We start from the raw sequence: 24212 nt of genomic DNA, 5'->3' as shown, positions 1-24212 counted from the left end.
TAACTTTTATTAATAAAACCCTATGTATGCGAAAGAAACAACGGTGTTCGTATACAGCGACAGGAAGTCCTAAGTAAGTCCTAAATAGAACCGTGCAGTGACACATTGGTTTCGAAGTGTTGCTGTGCCAAGGAAACTTTGGGAGAGCAATTTGTTAAGACGAGTGGATCCTTTACTCCCATTTTGAAATGAATAGGTGGCCATAAACGTATCAATCCAAGAATAAGCTCGCTAATATTACTTCACCTTGCAGTGTGTTCAGCAACGACGTTATAATGTTTTTTGGCCAATTGGGACGAAGTCCATTTGACAGCTCGTATTCAGGTGCGACGACAGCTACCGGTGCTTGACATCAAAAACAAACATTCAACCGCGTGTGTTTCGCCAAACGGTGAATGTTGTTGAATGGTTGATCAGTAAATTTGTGGCGTTATTGTAATACTAGCACATCGCGCTATTATGGCGGGATTAGAGATAGTTGTTGGAACATACGAACAGTTCACAGTGTGTTACCGAGTAGAGCAGTTGCAAAAAGTACCCAATTCGACGCGGTTCGCTCGCACCACCGTACTAACATTCTTTTCGTTGCCTTCTTTTTAGGATCCAAGTAAACTGTATCTGAAGGAGGCATTTGCCGCTCATATGCATACTGCCTCGGTGCGAACAATTGCATCGAACGGAAAGTATGTAGCGACCGGTGGGGCGGACGATCGCGTTTGTTTGCTCGACGTGCAGAACGATATGCAGCAGAGTGAGTTCCTTCATCACGATGGAACTGTTAATACGGTCGCCTTTTCCAACGATGGCAGCTTCCTGTTCACCGGTGGTACCGATGGAAGTATGGCCGCCATAAACACGACCAAACAGGCCGTCTCTAAAACGTGGAAAGGGGCACACAAGACTGCGGTCCAATCGATTTCCATTCACCCGAAGGGCAAGATGGCACTTAGTTTGGGGAGCGATATGGTGCTGAAAACATGGGACCTCGTAACTGGCCGTGCACTGTTCACAACAGCCTTGCACAAAAATCGCTCGTACGGTGGTTCCCTGACCGGCGTCCACTGGTCGCCGGATGGCGAACATTTTGCCCTGCTCGGAAACAAGGTGGTCGATGTGATCAGCATCGAGACGACGCGCTCTGTTCGCATGTTGGAGTGCGGATCAAAGCCGACCGCCATGTGCTGGCTGTCCGTGGAGGAAATAGCCGTGGGATTGGAGAGCGGTGAGTTGGTGATGGCTAACATACATGAGGAAACTCAGGAGGAGAAGCTGCAGATTTATGAATCGCGACTCAAAGCCCTCTCTTGCCTTGGCGAATACATAGCGACCGCTTCCAGTGCCGGGGAAGTTTCGTTGTGGCATCTGCATGGCGTTGACTTCACACAGATCTGTACTCAGCAGATCGGCTGTCGTCCAATTTGCCTAACGTTGATGAACTCTGGTAGATACCAATTGAAGATGAAGACACCAGAGAAGGGCGTCTCGCAAAAACTGCCTGCCGACAATGTGGGAATCAAATCAGCCAGCAGCAGTACCATTGCCAAGCGTATCGCGAATGAACTTGCTTGGGTAAGCGTAGAAACAGAAGATCCTGTGCAGCTTGCCGCTTCGAAGCAGTCCCAAAAGGGTCCCAAAAGACAGCATTCCCACGCTGTGCGTAGTAAAGTGCAACAAGGAGAAATAGTCAAAAAGAAGCGTCCGAATGTGTTTGTCGAAGAATCGATCGAAACTGCCGTGACGCTAAGTACACCGGACAATGTGCATGTGGAGAAAAATGGGAAAGGTAGCAAATCTGCAGCTGCATTTGCAAACAAATCTAAAAAGATCAAGAAAAAAGCTTGATTCTTCGGTGTTGTTCCAGTCCCAGAAGGCATCGCCTCACTAATTACCGTGCTTCTGTTGTAGAGCTACTTTTTCAATAAAACCCGTTCTGACAACCGTTATTAAGTTAAATTCGCTGTACACTTTTAAAAACTTTTTACATTAAAGCTAGTATCGGCGATGTGGGTTCGAATCCCAAATGATATCAGACCTGCTCGTGTACGAGACGGTTGACTATCCACCTACGCAAAGGGAAATTCTAGTAAATTCTTAACTCGTTCCCGTTTGGTTTGGACTGCAGACACAGATATGAAAACAGATGTTTGTACATTTTTATTCCACCATTTAAGTGATACTAATCTAATCGATGCTCATATAAAAAAAAAAAAACAAATCATTGTTGATAACAATCCCAAGCAGCAAATTAGTAACAAAAGTACTATCATAGTTGTTAGGATATTGACCATCGTTTAACACGTTGAGCGCTACGTCGTCGCACAGTGGTTCAGCTAGAGCGGCGGTCCGGTCTTCCAAATTGTTTACAGTTTTACGTTGTTTCTGATTCACGTAAGATGACTTTGGATGTTGAAAGAATGAAAAAAACCAAATAATTTTTATTAAATTTTCTTGCATTTTTTTACGTTTCTTCTTATACAAAAAAAATCTTTTACTTTCGACGGATAAACTTTCTTTGTTTTTTGGGTTAATCTGGATTTTAGTGAAATAGAACTTACATGTGGATCACTTGTATGTATAGCTCGCATGAAAACATCTTAGTTTTTTTCCCTGGAGCATTTTCTGGCAAGGTTTTCCCTGTCGTTACGAAAAAACTTGTGGCGAGCTTCAGCTGCTTCTTTACCCATTGAACCTAATGGTATTGGAGAGTGAAGAACCAATCCATAAATTTGTATTTACATTCTATATGTTTCAGTACAGTAGCTCTGTATTATCACTGCATTAAGTGGTCTTTGGAGTTTATCGCTATGAGAATGTTTCTAAATCGTTTGATTAAGTCTATGTCTAACGCATTACTTGCTAACGCAGGATTTGGCAAAATTCTACGACACACGTTTCCAGTCGTAGTCGTTCCTGCTGATCCTGACCGCACTTGATCGACTTTCATGCCAAATGAATCGTAAAGTTTTTTTAGAGCAACTACACAGTCTTTGCTGGGACAGTATTATTCTAATCCTAAAGAAAACATTTGCCACACATGCTGACACTTGACTCCGTATTTTAGTTTCTCTGTTTTGCCTTGTCGAAACATGATTGAACGTGAAAGCACTGCTCGCTCGCCTTCGACGATTTGCTACCATTTGCTGGCAGAATGGAAAGCAGTGCAATCTGCGCAAAGTGCTTGACGTCCAAGTAATTTTGTCATCAGTATCCATTGGACACATCGAGGAATGATTGTTTCGTTGAAACATTTGCTTGCTCAGCAGTTTTGATTGTTCAGCGACTCTGCTCAGACCGACTTGGTTTGGCGTAAAGTTTCATTTGTGTTCAAAAGAACACGTTTCAAACCCGCGATGCAACCAATCGCTGCGTGAAGTTTATGTGGTCCAATTTCGTCAACCGTGGGTTAGTTGTGAATGTGCATGCATCGGCATGTTTTTCTGTGCATCTCGTTTATTTTGAAAATTGCTTACATTTGCGCATTGGAAAGGCATCCAGTTTTTTTTCGCAGAAACAGTGGTGTTGAAGCAGCTGTGTTTACTTTACCAAAAACCCGGTACTTCGTTGTTTTGTTCGGTTGCTTTCGTGTTGTGTTATGTGTTCTTTCCCGTATACCGGTGCCGGTCCGCTCGGACCGACAGAGCCGGCTTGGTAGGACGGCATTTCTCTGTTTTGCTTTGTTCCTTATCGTCGAAGCATGATTGAACGTGAACGCACTGCGTCGATGGTTTGCTACAAGTTCCTGGCAGAACGGAAAGCAGTGCAATTTGCGAACAGCGCTTAACGTGCTGAGAAACTTGTCCAATCCAAAGTAGGCTGCGATTCGTAAATTTCAATTCGATTCGTTAGAAGTTGCCGATGTTTACTGCTCAATTCAACAGTATGATTATCACGTTTGGTATTACGGAAATGCGGTAATGTATCGTCGGTTGAAGCGTAAAGAAGAATGAGAATTAAAACTTACGACATAGAAGTGAAAAGTGTATGTGTTGGTGCATGATGTGTAGTTGAAAAAACGCAGTAGTTCGAAACGAAGAACAATTGAGCATTCTGCGGTCCGCGTCGCAGTATGAAGTTGAACTTTCATGCGTGTGCACGTCTTATGTGATCGTCAAGTGATTTTTTTTTAGAAGTCTGTTGGTTACAAGAAAGATTAAAGATCTTGGACAGTGACGGCTACTTTTATCTCAGTGACAAAAAAGTGTTAAGCGTAGGTAAGCCATGGATAAAATATGTGGTATTACAAAATTACAAAAATTGAAAAATGGTCGATGAAAATTTATTTTTTATTTCTTTCAATAAATTCCTGTACGGAACATGGAAACTGGGAAAATAAAATCACTCGCTGGATTTTATAAATCTATTCATATTCCTCTCTCCATGATTGAGATGATCTTGGGTCGATTACATTGTTTGATTAAGAAAAGACGCATTATTCTGCATTATTTTCACCGGGTTGTCTGGCGGAATTCGTTGGATGTGTTTGTGTTGACGTGCTTACGCACACATCTTCAAAATACAGAAAACGTAGAGTTTGGAGGTTAGTCACCACAGTACAAAAGTAGCTCTTGGTAAAAGCTGTAGCAAATTTTGTTCAACGCAGAATTTTTCATCCAACAAGTCTTACTGTGACCATAGTTTCAACAAATTCTTTATTGGAAGAAAAAGCGATTCTATCGTACCAGTACGGATAGATGTTTCTTTATTTGTATTCATCATTTTATTAATTGGTAACTATTCCTAAGCTTTGCATATTTTGTATCGTCAACTCTTCCGTCCTTCCATCTTGGTTATCGTTAGCTTGTGTATGTGTGGTTGATATTGTGAGGAAAAAGAAGATATATTTAAATATTTTCATCCACTTGAAGCCAATACAATTCAGGAAAGTTTGGCCATGAAAGAGTTTCTAATGGTTGCACTTTCACAGCAGATTATGTTAGTGGTAAAAAGTGCATGATTGATAACCGTGAACATAAATCAAATCACGAAAAAGCGAGTTGCTAGTTTTCCACAAGATTGAAATCTCTACCGCTTGTGATCCAGAATCTGGATAGAAAGTCTGGAATGTCATCAGAGCAGTCAGGGAACCTATGACATAGCTTATTGCATAACCCACTGGAAACATATTCGTGCTGAAGCAGAGGAATGTGCTTCAATTTCCTACTGAATACACACATACACGCACGATACACATACGCTACACTTGGAGGTATCAGCGCAACGCGTGCGCGTTTTCTCCTTGTTAGAATAGAATCAACAGGGAGGCCTGATATTAGCAATTTTGTTTGCAGGGTGTGCAAGATCAATGACAATTTACACCAGTGGTTTGGCAACGGGAAAACGAGAGCAATGTTGAAAATTTATTAAAATCCGTCATAGCGATCCTGGTGGGGCGCATGAATTTGAATGATCCGTTGCATCGTTTAAGAGATTCAGGAATCTTTCAATGAGAGATTCATGAATCGCAATCGCAAATTCATCAACACTTTGACATCCGCACAATTCATTGTGTCGCAACGCTTTGCGACCGGCGCGTTTGCACTATTTCCTCCGTATCTGGCTGCCCTGTTTGATAATTCTTTTTCAATCTTTATTAGAATTTATTTCTTCTTCTTCTTTCGCTATGCGAGTCGGGGTATATCCTTCTACGCTAAGTCGAACGTTTGTTCCCTTACTCATAATCAGAGGCGTACCGACTCTGTCCGAACTCCTATGAAGGGGCTCGTCCTTTAGGACCGGCTATAAAAGCCATATGTCCACCCGCCGTCCACGGGAGGGATAATTCCTTCCGTTGTCAGGACACAAGAACTCGTGGTCCGCTGGATTGACTCAAACAGCACGAGATGTGCGGCAGCTAGGATTTGTCTGACCTGAGCTCCAGCTCGGCGTGACCACGCGGTCGTGCAAGCTAACCTTACTTTTCCGCTAACCCTTTCAGGAAACTTGTGCACTGCTAACCTCCGCTCTGATTCACTACCGAACTGGAACTCCAGAATTTACTTACGAACAGCAACGCGTGCTGTGAAATTTGTTTACTTTCCATTTGATATTTGTTTACAGCCAGTAGTCTGTGGTGCGTGTCAGGAGACAGCGTTGACAGCACACCAAAATGATGTGATCGGATGCAAACTGATACGAAGCCATTTCATCTATAGTGTATCCTATAGATTGATGGTGTATGGACGTCAGAGTTTTAATGTTAAAATTAAGACCAAAAAATGGGTCAAGGAACCCCTTGTTTTGTTGTTGGTCGCATGGTCCACGTCAATGACAAAATCAACAATGTTTGTGAAAGATCCATGAAAGATTCATGAAGATTCATTATAGTTTAGTTAGAATCATCAACTTTTGATGTTTCAAATCCCAAAAAGATTCATGAACCAATCGGAATGAGTCTTAGGGGAAAAACACATATGAAAGAATCTCGCCTAAAGATTCATATTCAACACTAGTATCAATGTCTAGAGAAGACAGAGAACAAAGAGAGAGGCATAGAACAATTGCTCGTTTTTACTTTTGTTGAAAATTTTTCCTTACTATTGGAATTTGTTTCTGTTTTGGCTCGATGTGCATTGACTTTTGTGGTTTAGTGTATATCTACTTTATGATAGTCATTTTTGTGCTTATAAAATACTGTGCCTGCCAGTAAAAGTCAGTCTTTTCATGGTCAGATTTAAAGTTCAGTTGTTTCAAAACGACGGATTTTTCTTCACGACAGGTCGAAAGTGAACATATAAGGTAAACAATATATTGAAGGTATTTTCTAGAACTTGTTGAACTGTTTCAAACGACGACCTGTTGGATGTCAGCGTGTATACAACACAGTATGCTACGACATTTCTCGGTGTCAGGTATCGTCAGTATGCTCTATAAATTTAAGAGGTTACTGGGTTTTTTCTTCAGTAAACCCAAAAGCGGACGACAGCAGCAATCAACATTAGCCATAGTAGTGAATTAAATCGATGTAGGCTAATACCCTTACTAGACGAGGGCTTTTATTGTCATCTTTGCCCAGAATTTTGTTGCCAAAATAGGCTTTTGACATAAAAACGGAGTCCGCTCGTGTCAACGCTGTCACCAGACACGCACCACAGACTACTGGCTGTAAACAAATATCAAATGGAAAGTAAATAAATTTCACAGCACGCGTTACTGTTCGTTCGTAAATTCTAATAAAGATTGAAAAATAATGATCAAACAGGGCGTCCAGATACGGAGGAACTAGTGCAAACGCGCCGGTCGCAAAGCGTTGCGACACAATGAATTGTGCGGATGTCAAAGTGTTAATGAAATTTAGAATGTTACAATTTATTTTACTAAATGTGAGTTTGTGGGCCCATGAGCGCCGAGGCTCACCACCTTTACGTTGTGGGTTCGAATCCCAACCGAGATCGAATCCTCCTTTACGAGAGGACTGACTATCCACGTACACATAGGGTAAACGTCTCGTAGGCCCTTAATGGGCAGGCAGACCAACAAGGTCGTTACGCCTAGAAGAAGAAGAAGAAGAAGAAGAAGAAGAGTATGTGACTTTGGTTTAGAGTATTGAAAATATTGAGACAACCCTTTTCTTAAAGTTTTCATACTTGTAGAAATATTGATACATGCGTTTTTATGCACAGTGTTTTCATTTAATTATTTTTGTATCGATTTCAGAAAATGGCTGATCGTGAAACTATAAACCGTGTTCTGCGACAAAAAGTTCACGATGAGTTGGACAGGGCTCTCGTTCTGTTGCGCAAAATTTCTGATGCGTCATTCAGAACAACGGTGGAAAAGAGTTATGATGATATTTTTCGCTGGGTTAAAGATCGTACAAAAAGGTATGAATTGAAAAGTCTTTAATATTTGAATTGAGTTTTATGATATATTTTAATATAACTTTTCCTTTTACTTAGGGTGAAAACTGATTCACTTAAACAACTCTTCATTGCAACTAACATTTTGATAGAAAAAATGAACTCTTACCTTGGTATCGTAAATGGCACCATAGCAGAAACGAGTCCAGAAAAATATGAGAAAGAATGCACACATAACCACAATATAACATCCGATCATCAAGTATACCTGGATCAACAAGTTGGAGAGAAAAACGTTTCTGCCAATACTACCGTCATTAAAGAAAGGGTTCAAGCTCAAGCATGTGCAAAAGATCAACGACTTGATGAAGAAATTCTTGAGATGGCCAGTGCTTACGATACTTCGCATGTTGGTCCACCAAAAATTATTGAATCAGTTGAAGAAAGTAGAGAACGTATAGCGTTGAAATATCCACGCAAAAAAATCGACTCAGAGCTCTTTAAGAGACCAGATGCACCACACAAACGTCCTAGTAGCCCACTTTTTCTTCGAAGGCATGAAATTCTTCCCCCTAAACAGACTGCTGCGACATATGCTGAGCATAAGAGACAAATGCATGCTAAAAGGATATGGGAATCGAGAACTGAAGTTGCTGTCGTTCCGTCACCTTTGGATCCGCGCATAGAATTTTATAAACGTACACACGATAAAACTGCTCCGAGAAATGAGGAAACACCTTTCCAACCACTAACTAAACATGGCCCGCAAAATAATGAAACTCAAAACATACAGGGCAATCAGGACAACACGAACCAAGAAAATGTTCAGTGCAATGGAAAATCTATTGTTGAAATATGCACGTCTAATGAAATATCTGAATCATTGGAACCGCCAGCAACCCTTACAACAGGCGTAGGTAATACAGTCAAAAACGTGTTTGGTAAAGTACCGGGAAAAGTAATAGGTGTTAATGGTGCTACTAAGCATACATCCACTACCGCGGCATCAAATGTTATGGTTGAGGTTCCAAGTGCAACGAGTAAAGGTAGGCAATCTCGGGAGCTGCACCTTTTATTGTCAGATGCAACAGATTTCCTAGAAAAATCGACAAGAAGAGAGCAAAGCAATAAGGCTGACCAACAGCACAAGGTAGCATCAAATGTGTTGGAAAAGTTTGGAATCACACGGGATGTTAGAGTGGTTTTAGACAAATATGACCTTGAAGGCGCCGGAACAGCATTAAGGCCTAAATTAAGGCGCCGGAATAGCATTTGCTTCGGTACACTTACTAGCTCGTCAGAATGTAATTTTGGAAACCTCGATAAACCAAGCAAATTGAGCAATAATACATCGAAAAAAAATACCATTACGCACTCAAAGGCTCTAGAAGGAGCAAAACCAGCGAGTAAAGCTGGGAAAAAAAAATCTGAAATCGTAGTGAATAATGAAGTGGTGAAACCATTGAGTGAAGGTGATAAAAAACCATCGGAAATTGTAGCTAACGATAAAAGACCGTTAAATCACGGTGCTACAACTTCAAAACAACAATGTAAGTCAGGTGCAAAACCCGGCAATTCTAAAGCTAACGGTAAGCGAAAGATACAGGCAAAACAAGATCCAGTTCCTAAAAAACAGCGCCGGGAAACGCTAAATTGCAGTGATAAGTCAGTGTTGAATGAAACTGAGAAACAATCCACAACTGTTCAGCTACCTGAATCTGTATCCATTGAAGAACCTGTACCTAGTAAATTCATGAAAAACAACAGTCCAAAAATACACTGCAACAGTAAATATATAACTAGTTGCTGCTTATGCAACTATCAAGTGGAACATCAGATTGATATGGTTAAGCACTATGTTTATGAGCACCCTGCAAGCGAAGCATTTGTTAGCCGAGTCACACCCGAATGTGCCAAAACAATCAAACAAAATCCATTCAATGTTGTTGGCAAACGAGTTGTTTCAAGACATGGCCCGAAAACCATCTCATTCAGCTGTTTTTTTTGTGAAAAACGTAATACTCTTCGAGGAAACGACTGGGTACATCACCTAGTGAGTCATACAGGGGAGTACCGTTTTCGGTGTCGAGCATGTCCAGCTATGGCACGTACGTTAGATGAGCAAGTGCAGCACGATGACATCTGCGGAGACCCTGAGATGATCGTTTGTAACGATATAACCTTCGATGAGAACCATGTGTACGGTTATATGTGCGAAATGTGCAATTTTGTGCAAATTCGTCGTTTCAATATGGATAGGCATCTCCAACGAGAACATCATACCGAAGAAACATCTTGTTTCAAATTCAGTCTCGTAAATTACGAGCTTGATTCAGAATCCCAGTCCTTCCATGGCTTAGTAAAATGTGAACCAAAAGCAGAAGAAAACTGGTTATGTAATAGTAGTATAATTGTGAAAGAAGAAAAAATACCCAATGAGGCGGAGGAGCTGGAGTCTTTAGAAAGTGTTTCCAAACAGATTGATTATCCGATTTGCATAGAAAAACAAGAATTAATTTTACCCGACGACTGTGATGATTCAAATGACAGTCAGTGTACTCTACCGATGACCTCAAATGACGAAGACAGCTGGAACATTCTTGATTTGGAAGAAAATCAAAGCTGTGATCAACAAAAACAACTAAGTGTAGTTAAAAAAGAAAATGTTGGCACCGAACAGTGTAATGTATTGAACAGTGAAGCTGAAAATGGACAAACGCTGGTTGAAAATGTCTGTGATAATGGTGATCCAAATAACCGATGGCAATTATTTACAAATTCCAACATCGCCCATAAAATTGTTCTGAAAAGGACAAATAACCAACGAAACATTGTAAAGCCTGACTTGGAGCAAGAGTGTATAAGAAGAGCTGGTACAACGGAGAGCAATGAAGGTGCACCGATAACACCTAACGTCCCGTTAATTCGTGTTCTAAAATTGCCTGGTGATAATTTATCGCGTTGACGTGGAGGCATCATTCTTACAGCAAGAATTACTGTTAACAACTAAAATACTCAGGTGCGAAATATTGCTTTGGTGAATTGCCTTCATTTTTAACAATTTGTTTACGGTTCTTTCGTTTCAGTCTACGAATCATCACCGTTGTGATCTTATGGAATATACTACCCATTGATGTACTGCCATTTTAGTTATGAAAGTGATTAGAATACAATATTATTGTTATGAATTTTAAATCACATGATTTTCACTTTTTTTTATGTGGCACGACATCCCGAAGTGGGACAAGGCCTCTCTCCGAAGAGAGTTTTCGGTGACCGAAAGACGGTATATTAAAGATCGGTGGTTAGCCGTTCGTAATACGGGTGGGTGCCACACTCGAGATTCGATCCCACACCTATGCCGTGGTGTTTCCTCGTGCTACCGCTGCGCCATGGACACTCCCTGATTTTTATTTACATGTAGTTGGATAAGGATAGAATCATGTTTTGTCAATAAGTTTGCTGCTCTCGTGCTGATGGATGAACAGAAATGACGAATGCCATAACAAAAGTAAAATTCGTAGGAAATGTTTGCTAATGGCTGAAAATATGCCTTTTGATATGGCAGACGATTAACACTTGAATCCAAACAGCGGTCATTTTGACCGCAACTCATTTTTAGATTTTAATTTCTCAAAAACGGCTGAACATTTTTACAAAACAATAAGGCTTTTCATAAAATCCAAAGCGACCATTTTGACTGCTCTTTTTAAAACGCTATAACTTTATTTTGAAGTTTTTTCAAATCCGTAAACGGATACATTTCAGTATATTTGTTGACTAGCTTTTAAGGTTTTAGGTTGTTCGATGCATCTCTTCATAATTCTGTTAGCTTGGTGTTACGCAGAAAAGGTCACATAAAGGATACATAAAAAAAATAAAGAAAAACGCCAAAAGATAGTCAACTAAAAAGTAACCGTTTGCTAATTTGTAAAATCTTCGAATATGACGTAGTTATAGCGTGTTAATGATTCCAAAGCAATGTAATCTAGGTTTTAAAAAACTATTTCGCATATCTTTAGTCAAAGGTGATCTTATTGCAGACTGATAAAACTCTTCCATTCACGTTACCTACAAAAAACAGCAGAAGTTCGGTTTTAGCTATTTAGGATATTTGCATATAGTCTCATCTCACCTTCGTGCAATCAAGCGGACATTTCAAATGTTGATTGAATGAATGATATGGCTTTAACTGAACTGAATCAAAATCTTGATAAAAGCTATTCTTCCGTTGGAAAGGTGGCGCCATTGTAGTATCAATAAGTTATTTTCTAAAATTTTCCAACAAAAGCATGTTATTTAAAATGCTAATAGTTTTTAATGAGAAAATTGAATTATCGTTATAAGAATAAAAAAATTTCATATGCTGTAATTCACCGAAACATTCGAGTTTATTCGAAAGTAAAAAAAATACCCTTTTTTGTGGCGGGTACGTATAAATACGTGGCGGCTTGACCCCAAACGTGGCAATGTATTGAGCGGAGGAAGGCAACATTCTCACGGACGAGCGAGAGGTGATCGAAAGGTGGAAGTGCTACTTAAACGGACACCAGAACGGAGCGGAACTAGGAGAGTACAGCAGCGTCGCAGACGAAATCGTGCAGCACATTAGCCAGATGGTAGATGACGATGTGCTGCCATCATCCTTGGACGAACTCACTAGCCAGTATACACCAGCTAATTGTGAAAATTTGGGAGCAGAGCTGTTGGGGCTGGTTAGCGTCAAGGATCGCTACAGCCATGCACGCTCATTGCTGATCGGCAATATTGACTTTCCCGCTTTTCTCGCAGTCATTCCTTTCTACGTCCCATCCCATAGGTTTCGTATCCCATAGGATTTAATCCTCCTATCTAACTTCCCACACACCGTCAGTTTCTCTTCTAGTCTCTTGTCCGCAGTTTCCTACTACTTATTCTATTCCACTATCTCGTACCCGTTCTTACTCTCTTCGTCCGTGTTTTCATGTCCCTCCGTTAAGTTTCAAGTGTCGGACTTTGTATATCCAGCATGGTAATAATTATACAATAAAATAATAATTATATTAATAGTACCGGAGGAATGACAGCTGGTTGTCATCCACCCAGTGTACGTGAAGGGTGACCGAATTGACTATGTCAACTTTTGCGCCATCACAGACCAGATCTTCACTCTACGGCTCCTCTACACTCCACTCCAGAAGTGCCGGGAGCACCAGAACCCGACTCACCTCCTCTTTATCGGCTTCAAGGCGGCCTACGAGACCATAGACAGGAAGGATCCGTCAGAATCTCACCGAGGTGTGTGCTAAGATGATAGACTCTCTTGCCTTCTATTGAAGAAAAAAGCGTACACCGGACTGAAACACGAGACCCCTAGGATTGGATTAATGATCACTGCGACGAAAATGAAGTACCTGCTCGTCGGTGGCTCTGACAGTGACAGAGTGAAAGGGTGTTCTTCCTGTTGGTTATATGCTTGGCTTATTTTGCCACTCCTCTTTTATTCCACGTACAGAACAGACCATAGACTAGACTAACTACACTAACACACTGCAGCCGATACCAACAGACAGACTGCGAATAATTGGGGGTCCGCGACAGCCGAGCGGTAGCGCTGGTTAGAAAAATCGGCCCATCAGCGCCGGGGCACCACCTCGACGGCGTGGGTTCGAATCCCAACCGAGACCGGACCCTCCCCTGTACGAGAGGACTGACTATCCACGTACACATAGGGTAAAAAGTCTCGTAAGCCCTTTACGGGCAGGCATGACCAAGAGGTCGTTACGCCAAGAAGAAGACTACGAATAATCCTCTCTGCATCTTCATCACAGTCTGCTAGATAACTATAGACTACTAGATTGTTGAAGTTGTAATCGATAACTCAACACTTCCGAGGGTACGATTCGCGATTTCTAAATAACGTTTCTAGTAAACAGATGACGCAAAACAGCTGCATCTTCGTGTGCTTGATTGTTCATATTCAAAGCTACTAGCTAGTGCATCGAAACACTTTTTTTCATCCGTTTCTGTTAAAATGCGATTTCCGGCGAAAAGCGCAAAAGCATTGTGCACAAATGGTGCTCCACTCCTGGCATTTTGCTTAGGCAATCAGCGGAATCGGTAGTTGTGAGTATCGGAGCCGTACGAACCACCATCCGCAAGTTTCGGGAGTAGAAAGCTCAAAACTCAAACAAAAGAAACCGAAATGGAGTGCAAAGCAGGCCGCATGCGTTAAATATCGGGCTCGGAAGCTGTGCGACTAACTGCGGTGTCGCCAATCCTCGTGATGGACGATGAGTCGTATGTAAATTTTGACTACAAAACGTCTCCGGGTATCCAATACTACACCATGCCTGAAGCAAGGATGTCGATGAAGCCGACAAATCCATATTTCTCGAAAAATTCAGAAAAAGGCGATTTTGTGGTCCGAACCGTTTGTGACAACGGAGACAATGCGGACCGATACCTATATCTGGGAGTGTTTGAATCAACGTTTGCTGCCTTGACATGATATGAAAACATGCTGGACCAGTGTTGTTTTGTGCGGATTTGGCTTCTGTTCACTATGCCAGAGACACGATCGCATGATATGAAGAACATGAGGTACAGTACGTCCCGAAAGAAATGCCCTGAAGCCAGACCGATAGAGATATTTGGTGCGCTCATCAATGCACACTTGATAAAGAATTTTAAAACTGTAGAGCACGTCGACAATTTTCAAAAAGACTGGAAGAAAGTGTCGGGACAAGTCTATGCTGAAAGTCGTCAGATCGAAAGTGCGGTCATTAGCATACAATTAAATTTTTTTATTTCTTTTCGAAAATAGTCTAGAACACAACATAAACACAATTTATCAAATAAGTTCAGTTTCTGGAACAGGTTTTATTTTTAACCTAATTTTTTAATCGTGCTTATATTTCCGGGGGCACCCTTTAGGCTTACTAGATGACGACGATAAACTTGAGGTAGTGGAGGAATTTTGCTACCTCGGTACTATCTAAACTTTGGACAACAACGTAAACTACGAAATCCGTAGGCGCGTTGTTCAGGGGAATCGTGCCTACTATTGGTTCCACAAACTCCTGAGGTCCACAAGGCGCCAACCAGGAATTTTCGTAAGATAAATGAACTGAGCGTATATGGAACTCTAACGATCGCACCGCGCCACGTTTTATCTGTTCAGGTGTATTAGCCGCGTCCATCGTTCTATCATCGACGAATGATCCACCACCATCCGATGCGCGAATCGTTTGTTGTGTGTGAGTAGAATGTGTGAAGGAGAAGGATGGACCACGAGCTAGCTGAGCTGTATGCACACATTCTGACGATGGCGATTTCGTTGCTTGGAAAATATTACGGAGATTCCAAATGCTTATGCAGCACCTCGCCTGGTTCTCACCATTGACTCGCCCGGCACGAGACTACTACGAGCCCAGGGAGCTCGATGAATGGACCAAGTGGAGCAGAACCTACGAGACATCGGATGCGACCGGAAAGCTGTAGCCATGGATCGAGTATCCTGGAGAACAATTGGTGATCAAGCCATGTCAGCACGACGTGCTCACTGGTGAGCGGGCCAGATAAGAAGAAGTAATCGGTTGCTTGCAAGGAGGGAAGGGACAACAACACGCTATCATTTCGGATCATGCGAAATGGTGCAACGGAATTGTTGATTCGGGACAGTATAAGTATGCATCAACCATTTTCGTAGCAAAATGGTATGCACTAGGGGAAATTGGGGTAAGATGCATCGGCATGTTTTAAGCTGAATAAAGCGATTTAAAAATAAATTAAGTGATTTAATGTGTTCATTACCGTACCTTGTACATCGTATATGAATTCTACGGCAGGACATTGACATCTTAAAAAGAAAAGGAGAAAAAAATTAATGGACTCTAAATAATTATATACAATTTTCGCAATAGGGGTCCGCGACAGCCGAGCGGTAGCGCCGGTTAGAAAATCGGCTCATGAGACCGGACCCTCCCCTTACGAGAGGACTATCCACGTACAACAGGGAAACAAGTCTCGTAAGCCCTTAACGGGCAGGCATGACCAAGAGGTCGTTACGCCAAGAAGAAGAAGAATTTTCACAATAGCAATAACTTAAATAAAGATTACAAAATTATTATTTTAGGAATTGCAAGTGTTAAATTTATATTTTTCAATCAATCAGGCACTTTTATAGTTTACATGCTATTTAACGAATACCGAAGAGAAAGACTTTTAATAACATTTGAAATAGAAGACAATAAACGATCGGTCCGCATGTTGGGGTAAGATGCATCACTCCAGGTGAGGCAATACGCCCTAGCATTCAAAATGTAAGCAATGGGGCATGATGTACCATCAAAACAAGAGCAAGTTAAAATTTGACACACGCAGCCTCCATAATCCACGTGATGTGAGTTTAATAGAAACTAAATTTGAATAATTTTTTGTGATGTTCAACTGTGTTTTCATATCGTAGATTTACAGGATTTTACTCAAACTGGAAGAAATAATTACTAAACACAAGTAGCGTAACCGTTGTAAAATTGCTACTCATGATTGATGAGTGGAGGTGTTTTTTCAGTGTTTCTCTTGATGACCGTGCCAAACAAGAAAACGATCGCACATCAGCATGTTTCTTTCCTTAAAATAACACAACGCTGCCTGTCAGACTGTAGGCAATATAAATATGTATGCATTGATTCATTTTGGAAGGGTACATTTTACGTAACCTGGCATAATAATTGATTGGCATTGTAAAATAAATGAAATATGAAATATGAAATAATTTTAAGACTTTTTCGACAAGGTCGCTTAAACAGTCGAAGATATACTTTGAACAGGAATGGCCGCAAAACAATGTTTGCTGCATGGGATTATTTCGTACAATTGCAACGACTCCAAATCAAATCAAGCGTTGGTTGTAAGATCGTATCGTAAATAAAATATGTACAATTACCGCGGGTCGGTTATCACAAAAATCCACTCCCGGAAAAGACGGGCACAGCACAGGCGGAACTCAGAAACGTTACGCTCTCTGTTGCTCGAAACTGTTCATTATTTGGTATATGGTTTCGATTACGTTACAGAATATACAACTACTTAACTAATGACTAAGGAATCCAATGGCACGTATTGGGATTCGCAGTCATCGATTGAAGGATGCTGCTTAGGCCGGAAATACTGAAGCGGCACGGTGACCATTCAAAGTGGGATGTGATGGTTTTCAGAAAAGTTCCTTTGGATACCAGAATGCGACCAGCATTCCGGACAGCAGGGCAATAACTGCTGGTTGTGCAGCGCCAAGTCCGGCCCCTCCGTCGTCGTCACCGTCCGATGTTGTTTCTTCTTCGCCGGGTAATTCGATCGGATTGAAGAATTCAAAGTCCTTATGGTTGAACGCGTAGATGCCGAACGTTTGCATATCGCTGACTGGCGCCGTAAGGTTCATCGTAACTTGTTGCGTGTTGGTGGTGTAGCTAAAAGCATAAAATGCGGTTTAGATTGCAGGTAGCTTCGTTTCGGTAGTGTTTTCACCTACTTGATTTCGGACGTAAACGTGTAGCGGCTGGCGTCGTACGAGTACATCGACATGTCGAGTGAGTTGGGCATCGCCAGGGTGCCATTGGCCTGGAATTGGCCTGATATCGAGATCGAGGTGAACTCCATGTAGCCCGAGTTAACCGGTAGTAGCAGGCCGCAGCTAGCGATGGTTTGATTGACACACGCAATGACCCCGCAGATCGAAACATGTGCATCAGCAAAACCCTGGAATGTACGTATACCATCGAAAACGGCCAGCCGGTAGTAGTGCGTTAGGTCACGCTCGTTGTTCACGCTCAGACTGACGGCAAAGTCACAGCAGAATAGCCCACTGCAGACGATTTGCTCGATGGTTTCCTGCTGCCAGCTCGGATTCAGCTGGATCGTTGTGAACTGCTCGAGGAAGTCGCGTCCCATGCGTACTCGGTCCAATTCCGCGCCAGGTAGCCGATGACTTCGTGCTGCGCCCGACGGCACCTCCAGCATGTCGCTCGTGCGTGAATGATAGTGTACCGTGTGGCCCGACTTTGGCACGGTGACGGTGTACAGAGCGCGGGTGGGAACACCCGTAAAATGGGTGAGCAGGGCCCCATTTCGCCCATTGAACACGCCCGTCCCGGTCGCTCCGGACAGGTCGTAGTTTGTGCCGGAGACGATCAGGTTGGCATCGTTTGCGTACGCCCAGCTTTCGAAGATTTGCGTCGACGCTAGAAACGGTGGCTCCGAGGTCCAGAAGGCCGGAAACACAAAGTCGCGCAGGCCGAGCTTGATGAGCTGGAGCGTTGGGTTGGCGAACAGAATGTCGAAGCAAGTAAACACACCGAACCGCACGCCGAAGTCCGTCTCGAATGAGACCAGCTCGGGTACATCCGTCACACTTGTGCCTGGTTCCTTGAATAGGTTGTATTTACGGTACCGCGCGATCACCGTACCGTTGCGATCGAACACAACATCCGTGTTGTAGCGGACGGTTTCGGCCTTCTGCTGGAGGTAATACTGCTCGGATAGGTTGATCACCAAGTATTTACGGGTTTCTCGTGCCAAACAGGAAAGTTCCACCAGGATCGAGCCATGTGTGTCGTCGCACGGTGCGAGGTGCTGATCTGGATCCGGCACAAATACCGTGTCGGAAAGAGAGTTGAGTGTCAGCTCCGGAAACACAATAATATCCGCAGGCTATAAAAAAGGTAACGCATATAAAAATACAAGACGATTATTGAAAAGGATTTTTTTCTATCAAAATAAACTGCATCTGATAAAAAATAATATTTAATCATAGGCAGTATTAAATTTTATCGATTGTTCTTAAGGATAACAGTCCTTATTCAACTATTCTCGTTTCCTCACACTGGAATGAATTTAATGTAACATCTTTGCATAGCCAAAAGGTTAGGAACTTGTTTAGGTTTTGCATGCTCGACGCTTCAATCTCTTTGAGAAGGCACTGATTTTTGAATTCATTTGATTTCTAACCATGTTTAAGTACATAGATTTTCTTCTCATGAAATTTTTCACTGATGCGTACGGCGGTGCAATGGCTTTAGAGGGTAGCCTGATATTAACCTGTTTTTATATGGTTTTGCATTCTACTCACACAACACACAGCGTCTTTGTTGGAAGACGCGGAGGAACTGATAAGAAATGTCTCTCAATCGTGGTCGTGTTGTTAATGTGCATCGTTTTTCTGCCCAACTGGGTATTTACACACCAACAAAGTGTGACCGTTTCTGATAAAGCGGTCTGTGGAGATTCTTGCTACTCACCTGTGCCTCCGGCGATCGCACAAGCCTCCGGTATTCTTCCAGGTGCAGGTTGGTGCGCTGCTCGATGGGCATGGTCATCGGTTCGGGATGAAACTCGACCACGGAAACGACGTAGCTCTTGCTATCCACGGTTGATCGTACGAACGGTACCGCGCGGTAAGTATGTGCTTCCTGATCGTAGTCATTTTCGTAGTCCTCGAGCTGCACACCGATAAACGAGTGTCATTCAGAAGTTAAAAGAATGTTTAGGGTATTTCACCAACTTCTTACCGAAGGGATGGAACACGTTGGGGTCAGAAATAGCAGGAAAGTTATTAGAGAGACGGTAACCACGGGACCGCTGCTGTTTAGATGACCCATCCTGCGATGGACCGGTCGGGATACGGTGTCTAGAATTAGCAGTGATGTTAGCTTGGGCAGCCGGACCACAATCGTGGCCTGTTGTGTCGAGACTGACCGCCAATCGAAGACTACGCTCGGCTCGACGGAATGTTGCGCTTGTAGGGTGGCACGGGTTCGATTCACTTCGCGGTGGAGACTTCACGTTATCATCGTAGGTTGGGCGCGCTGCGGTTCAAATCCGCTGTGCTGCCTTCCGTTGCTCTCCGATGGTCTTTTTCGGTTTCTGTACGCGCCGCTCGCCCCCGGGCAGCACTGTTCATACGACAATATGAACGCCTTGCCGTGCGTTTCTTGTGACTAGCTTTTCTGTTACTGATAGCAGCCCCGTCGCAAGGGCTGGAGGGAGTATGAATGATTGCATTTTCCTGTTAAAACGGGGGAATAGAACAATTCCATTATGTTTCTATTGAGAGGTATCTACGGAGCCATCGGCCTGTCCGTCGTGGAGTGATTTGACAATCTAAGTAGGTTGCTATGCGAACAATAATTCACGCAGTTGCAAGTAAGTGCACTACGATGAGATTGATGTTGTCATGCGTTTCCCACGCTTTATTAATTTGTTTTACACCATCATATATTTATTATTTACCGTTATTATCGGAGTAAAGAAGCTGATTTGTTCGATAGAGAAATAAACGATGCATTGTTTAGTTACAATGTTGCAATCGAGAAGATAAACGAAAAGTCGTACATTTTGTAAACACTCATTAAACTGTTAAGAAAAGACCATAGTATGGCGAACCGAGTCACATGTATTGATTTGCGATGTGAGCAATGATACACAGTACATATCAGTAAGCATAACTGTATATATGAGTGAAAGAATTAAGCATTACGTTGGGATTATAATAAGCTTGTATTATGAAATATTTATCATGCTTTCGAATGCTTGTTTGAAACTAGTACATTAGTAATAGTGTAATTATTAAAATTATTGAGTTTCGCTAGAATGTTTAAGCCTAATTGAAAAAATAGTCAAATTGACACATTAAACAACCCTTCAGCTAATTAGAAACAGCAGAAGCCAAATTTGCTGTGAGGGTACAATCCAGCAAATAATTTACACATTCGCCTATTTGTTTTCTTATCGTTTCTTCTTTGAGTTTAAGTATAAAATTAGTGAAAAATTAAATACGCTGTGCTTTGGCAAAACAACTCTAGTACAGCAACAGCAGTATTTTAAAGTTAAAGAGACAAAAGGCACTCGTCCACGTGGTTTTGTCTTCAGTCAAGCAGCATTAATTTCCGAGTGCTGAGGTTAGCCCTAGGAAGTGAATCTAGTTCACGAGGTGCTCATACACTAATTATTTAGGCCTAACCAGGAAGTGAATATCATAGTTATGGAAGATTTTTAAGGTAATTACACTATTTAGTCATTTGTCACTTAAAGTAAAAACCCACCATGAAATCATCTCAATCTTGGTTAGTTTTGCAATTATCAGTAAACGTGCTCCATTAATGGATTTCGTAACAATGGAACTATGACTAACTATTTTGAAATGAATAACAATGTACATCGTTGTACTACTCACATGTTCGATGATTCATAACTTTGAGAAGTACAGTTCGAAGAGTCGTTTATCTTTATCACTGGTATGGGTTTCTTTAGTAAAGTATCAACTTAACTGTAAGTTTTTATGTGTACTGCTTTACCATTTGAGTGTTTTCTTTGCGAATTACGGAAATAAAAATTAAAGTTATTTAAAAGGACAGTTTGGGCTGATGCCGTTGTCTAGTCCTAAATGGGGTTTCTTCAAACCAAAACACTTTTGCTCAATAGCGTAATTTGCCCAAAAACTGTTGAGGCGAACAGTTGGTAAGGTTCTTGAGCTTAAGATTTGTTTTTCTTGCTGCTTCACGTCTGCTTTCTACGAATCTAAGTGCACACACTAACACTCGACGCGGTCCGTCCCGGATTCCGATAACGCCGAACGTTGGACCCGCGAACACTGCACAAATCAGCTGACCAGCTCTAACGAAATCGTAAACTTTTGTTTGTTTCCTGCTCGGTGGCGGAGGTCTTCTCGCGCACTAGATGACAACGGTTCGTGCGCTGATCGAGCACTGCACAGCCGGTGGAAAACAACGGCCCCGGTTGGGACGGGACAACCGGCGCGACGGGAACGATGTGGTCGGCAGGGGCAAGGCGACCGTGTAGGAATGGAATGTCACCGCGATAAGCTGCCGATCCGGTTGACGGTCCATGCTTGCGCGCTACGGAACACACCAACACCACTGCGGCAGGCGCCGGAACACATTATCGAGCGCAGCTTTTGGACACATTTTCAATGGACCGAACCGCGTGTCGCGTGTGTGGGGCGATGACTAACCACGAAAAGTGCACGTCTGCTGGCGGCAGACGACGGTTAGGGCCGCGACATCCCGCGATGTTGGTGGTTGGTGTGCGCGCACCGAGCTTAACGGATGACGCCAATGATTATCGTGGTTGATGATGATGATGACGACGTCGTTGGTGAGCGTAAACTGTAACGGTGCCTATGCCGAAGCAACGTGCGCACGTTTAACCTTGCGTAATACACTTGCACCCGATCGCGACGTCAACCCGTCCGCTAACAGAAAAGTGTGGATTTTTCTAACGCTCACCTAATGCACAGGTAGTTCTGCGCCATCGGAGGTGTCGAGTGAAACTAAACCGCTCGGAAAGAACGCGCTCCGACCGTTCGCATGGCGCAGAACCGTCCCGGACTAATACAGGCGCACCGACGATCGGACGGACGATGGACGCGAAATAAGCACCGTGCACGGCACCATGAACGCATAAGCGACGAGTGTACTCGATTTCTTCTACTATCAGGCTCCACCGACAGATCGGATGCGAGTTTCGGTTTAGAGTTAGGAAAAAGTGTTTAATTCAAGCCAACCTGATAAGAATTGAACGAGGCGAATTTTTGTCACACGTTGATGCGATAATTTAAATGCAAGTTTACACATTTGTCGGAGACGCTCGTGACTGAGGTTCTTTTCCTGCTCTCTTCATCTGCACACTGGTTAGATTTGCAACGGCGTTTGAAGTTATCTCGCACACGATCGTTTGTCAAAACCGCGAACCGTTTATTTGTTTACCAATACACTTTCCTGCACGCCACTGCATCACATCCCCGTTCCTGCCGGATTGGCCCACAAACAACCCATCTCGCGCTTTAATCCGATGGCGATGGTGTTGGATTGGAAACGCAATGCCATACGCGATGTCGATCGTCGTTCGGAAGAACGATTAGCGCCGTTCGAAGTCGAACGCGCCTTACAGAAGGGCTGCTTAGCTTGGCGTAATTTGAGATGGCATACATACATTCCAACGATGTACGTCTAATGAGCGAGAGTCTAATTTTGGTCGTTGTTCATGTTGTATTGGATAATCTGGTACAAGATTGTCGTCGAAATAGCTAACTGTAGGCATTGATGCGATTTTCTGTTTTATGTAGGTTCTTGATTTGATTTTTTCAAATTAAAATTTTATTTTTAATCAAATTCTTGTAGGAGTGTACTCTATTGCACTTTATCAATATGATTTTTAAGTTTTAAATTTTTATTAAGGAAATTATACTATGTCCGCAGTGGTTTTCAAATATTTCGTAAGAGAGCGTTTCAATCTTCTTTTTTCAATTTCTTTTCTCATTCATATAGTTAAGCTCAACCGCCACCACTTGTAGCAATAAAAGTTAGAGCAAACTTATGGAGTTCGAAAATCTTATCCGTTTGGGCAGTAAACAACACTCTCGTGCCGAGCAAAGAACGTGGCCGGATGACTAATTGCTGGACGGTGCTGGTTTTATGACTGAAATTGTTTTGCTCGTTGCGTATACGCATCCGTTGTTTACTTATGCGTAAGGGTTACCAGTCGAACTGGGGATACGGATCGTTTCCGGGAGGGGTGGTGATTGGTTCTAGCTGACAGACAGAAGCCATGCACAGGTATGACGCGATGCCCGATGAGATCAATGCCGCGGTGCTACGGCGGGAATCAAACACATTTCCAACGTCACCGTTAATTCGTGAAAACTTTAGGCTAAATCGATCGAAATGAAATACCGAGCATTTGAAAGATGAAATGTTTCAAGTGTCTTCTATGTACATTTTTTGCAGGTAGTTAAATATTTAAGGTTACTCACATGATGTTTGGTGCTAGAAAGTGCTGCTGTTCCACACGTGTTTTACATAATGAATGGTCATAGTTGTCGAGACGGTTCCCTTTTATTTCTTTGCCACTTCCTCAAAGGCCGCGATCACGTGCGCCCTGCGCAAAGGCGAACAATGGTGGATGGTAATCAAAACCGATCGTTACGTCCAGTTTTGGACTGCAAGTTTAATCTATATTCTAGCAGCGGAACGCACTCTGGGCGGGATTCGTTTGTTTGTTTGTTTGTTAGTTTTGTTTGCAAGAGAATGTGCGCCTCCTCTAATGGTAGTATAATAAAAGGAACACTTGTTGTTATTTTTTCAACAGCAACGTTTAGAGCTACAAAAAAATTGAGGCAGAAATGGTTTTAGATATTTCACTCGTTGATTCTAGTTTCAACGAAAATCTCTTTGTGCCATGTAAAGATCCTACATGAAACCGATAAGGGCACAAACTAAGCCTGTAGGTCCGCACTGCGGAAGGGGGGTTTTTGCTGTGCTATACTTGAAAAAATAATCACTGTGTTGTGGCGGAATGTCCGGTCGGTAAGCAAACAACTCTTATCTTACACGGTTTCGATACGGTCAACCAGTTTGGGTC

General features: G+C 42.5%; 3 protein-coding genes across 4 annotated transcripts; 2 read left to right on the top strand and 1 right to left on the bottom strand.

Moving 5' to 3' along the window:
- The first annotated feature begins 366 nt into the window (after positions 1–366).
- LOC131259546 (p21-activated protein kinase-interacting protein 1-like) lies at positions 367–2185 on the top strand. Its single transcript, XM_058261061.1, has 2 exons — positions 367–534; positions 601–2185. Exons 1-2 carry the CDS (start codon positions 460–462, stop codon positions 1840–1842), a joined length of 1317 nt encoding a protein of 438 aa, XP_058117044.1. The 5' UTR covers positions 367–459; the 3' UTR covers positions 1843–2185.
- A 1766-nt stretch (positions 2186–3951) lies between these two features.
- On the top strand, positions 3952–11042 carry LOC131259522 (uncharacterized). Its single transcript, XM_058261028.1, has 4 exons — positions 3952–4211; positions 7654–7820; positions 7896–10815; positions 10883–11042. The coding sequence occupies exons 2-3, from the start codon at positions 7657–7659 to the stop codon at positions 10759–10761; spliced, it is 3030 nt and encodes a 1009-aa protein (XP_058117011.1). The 5' UTR covers positions 3952–4211; positions 7654–7656; the 3' UTR covers positions 10762–10815; positions 10883–11042.
- Positions 11043–16804: 5762 nt separating this feature from the next.
- Positions 16805–22474, bottom strand: LOC131259534 (vanin-like protein 2). Of its 2 annotated transcripts, none has more exons than XM_058261044.1 (5): positions 22357–22474; positions 19343–19839; positions 19073–19273; positions 17308–18485; positions 16805–17245 (listed from the first exon to the last, which is right to left on the bottom strand). In XM_058261044.1, exons 2-5 carry the CDS (start codon positions 19430–19432, stop codon positions 16993–16995), a joined length of 1722 nt encoding a protein of 573 aa, XP_058117027.1. In that variant the 5' UTR covers positions 19433–19839; positions 22357–22474; the 3' UTR covers positions 16805–16992. The 2 variants fall into 2 exon arrangements, with proteins under 2 accessions (XP_058117027.1, XP_058117026.1); XM_058261043.1 differs by lacking the exon at positions 22357–22474 and adding an exon at positions 21007–22002.
- Between the last annotated feature and the right edge of the window lie 1738 nt (positions 22475–24212).

The sequence above is a fragment of the Anopheles coustani genome, chromosome 3 (genome assembly GCF_943734705.1).
Source record: "Anopheles coustani chromosome 3, idAnoCousDA_361_x.2, whole genome shotgun sequence".
Classification (NCBI taxonomy): Eukaryota; Metazoa; Arthropoda; class Insecta; order Diptera; family Culicidae; genus Anopheles; species Anopheles coustani.
This window is presented reverse-complemented; position numbering and strand designations above follow the sequence as displayed.

Coding starts and splice junctions, on each gene's coding strand:
- LOC131259546 (XM_058261061.1), top strand. CDS start 460: ATGGCGGGATTAGAGATAGTTGTTGGAACATACGAACAGTTCACAGTG. Junction 535..600: donor GAGTAGAGCAGTTGCAAAAA/GTACCCAATTCG, acceptor CCTTCTTTTTAG/GATCCAAGTAAACTGTATCT.
- LOC131259522 (XM_058261028.1), top strand. CDS start 7,657: ATGGCTGATCGTGAAACTATAAACCGTGTTCTGCGACAAAAAGTTCAC. Junction 7,821..7,895: donor GTTAAAGATCGTACAAAAAG/GTATGAATTGAA, acceptor CCTTTTACTTAG/GGTGAAAACTGATTCACTTA.
- LOC131259534 (XM_058261044.1), bottom strand. CDS start 19,432: ATGGGTCATCTAAACAGCAGCGGTCCCGTGGTTACCGTCTCTCTAATA. Junction 19,274..19,342: donor CAACGTGTTCCATCCCTTCG/GTAAGAAGTTGG, acceptor ATCGGTGTGCAG/CTCGAGGACTACGAAAATGA. Junction 18,486..19,072: donor TGCGATCGCCGGAGGCACAG/GTGAGTAGCAAG, acceptor CCTTTTTTATAG/CCTGCGGATATTATTGTGTT.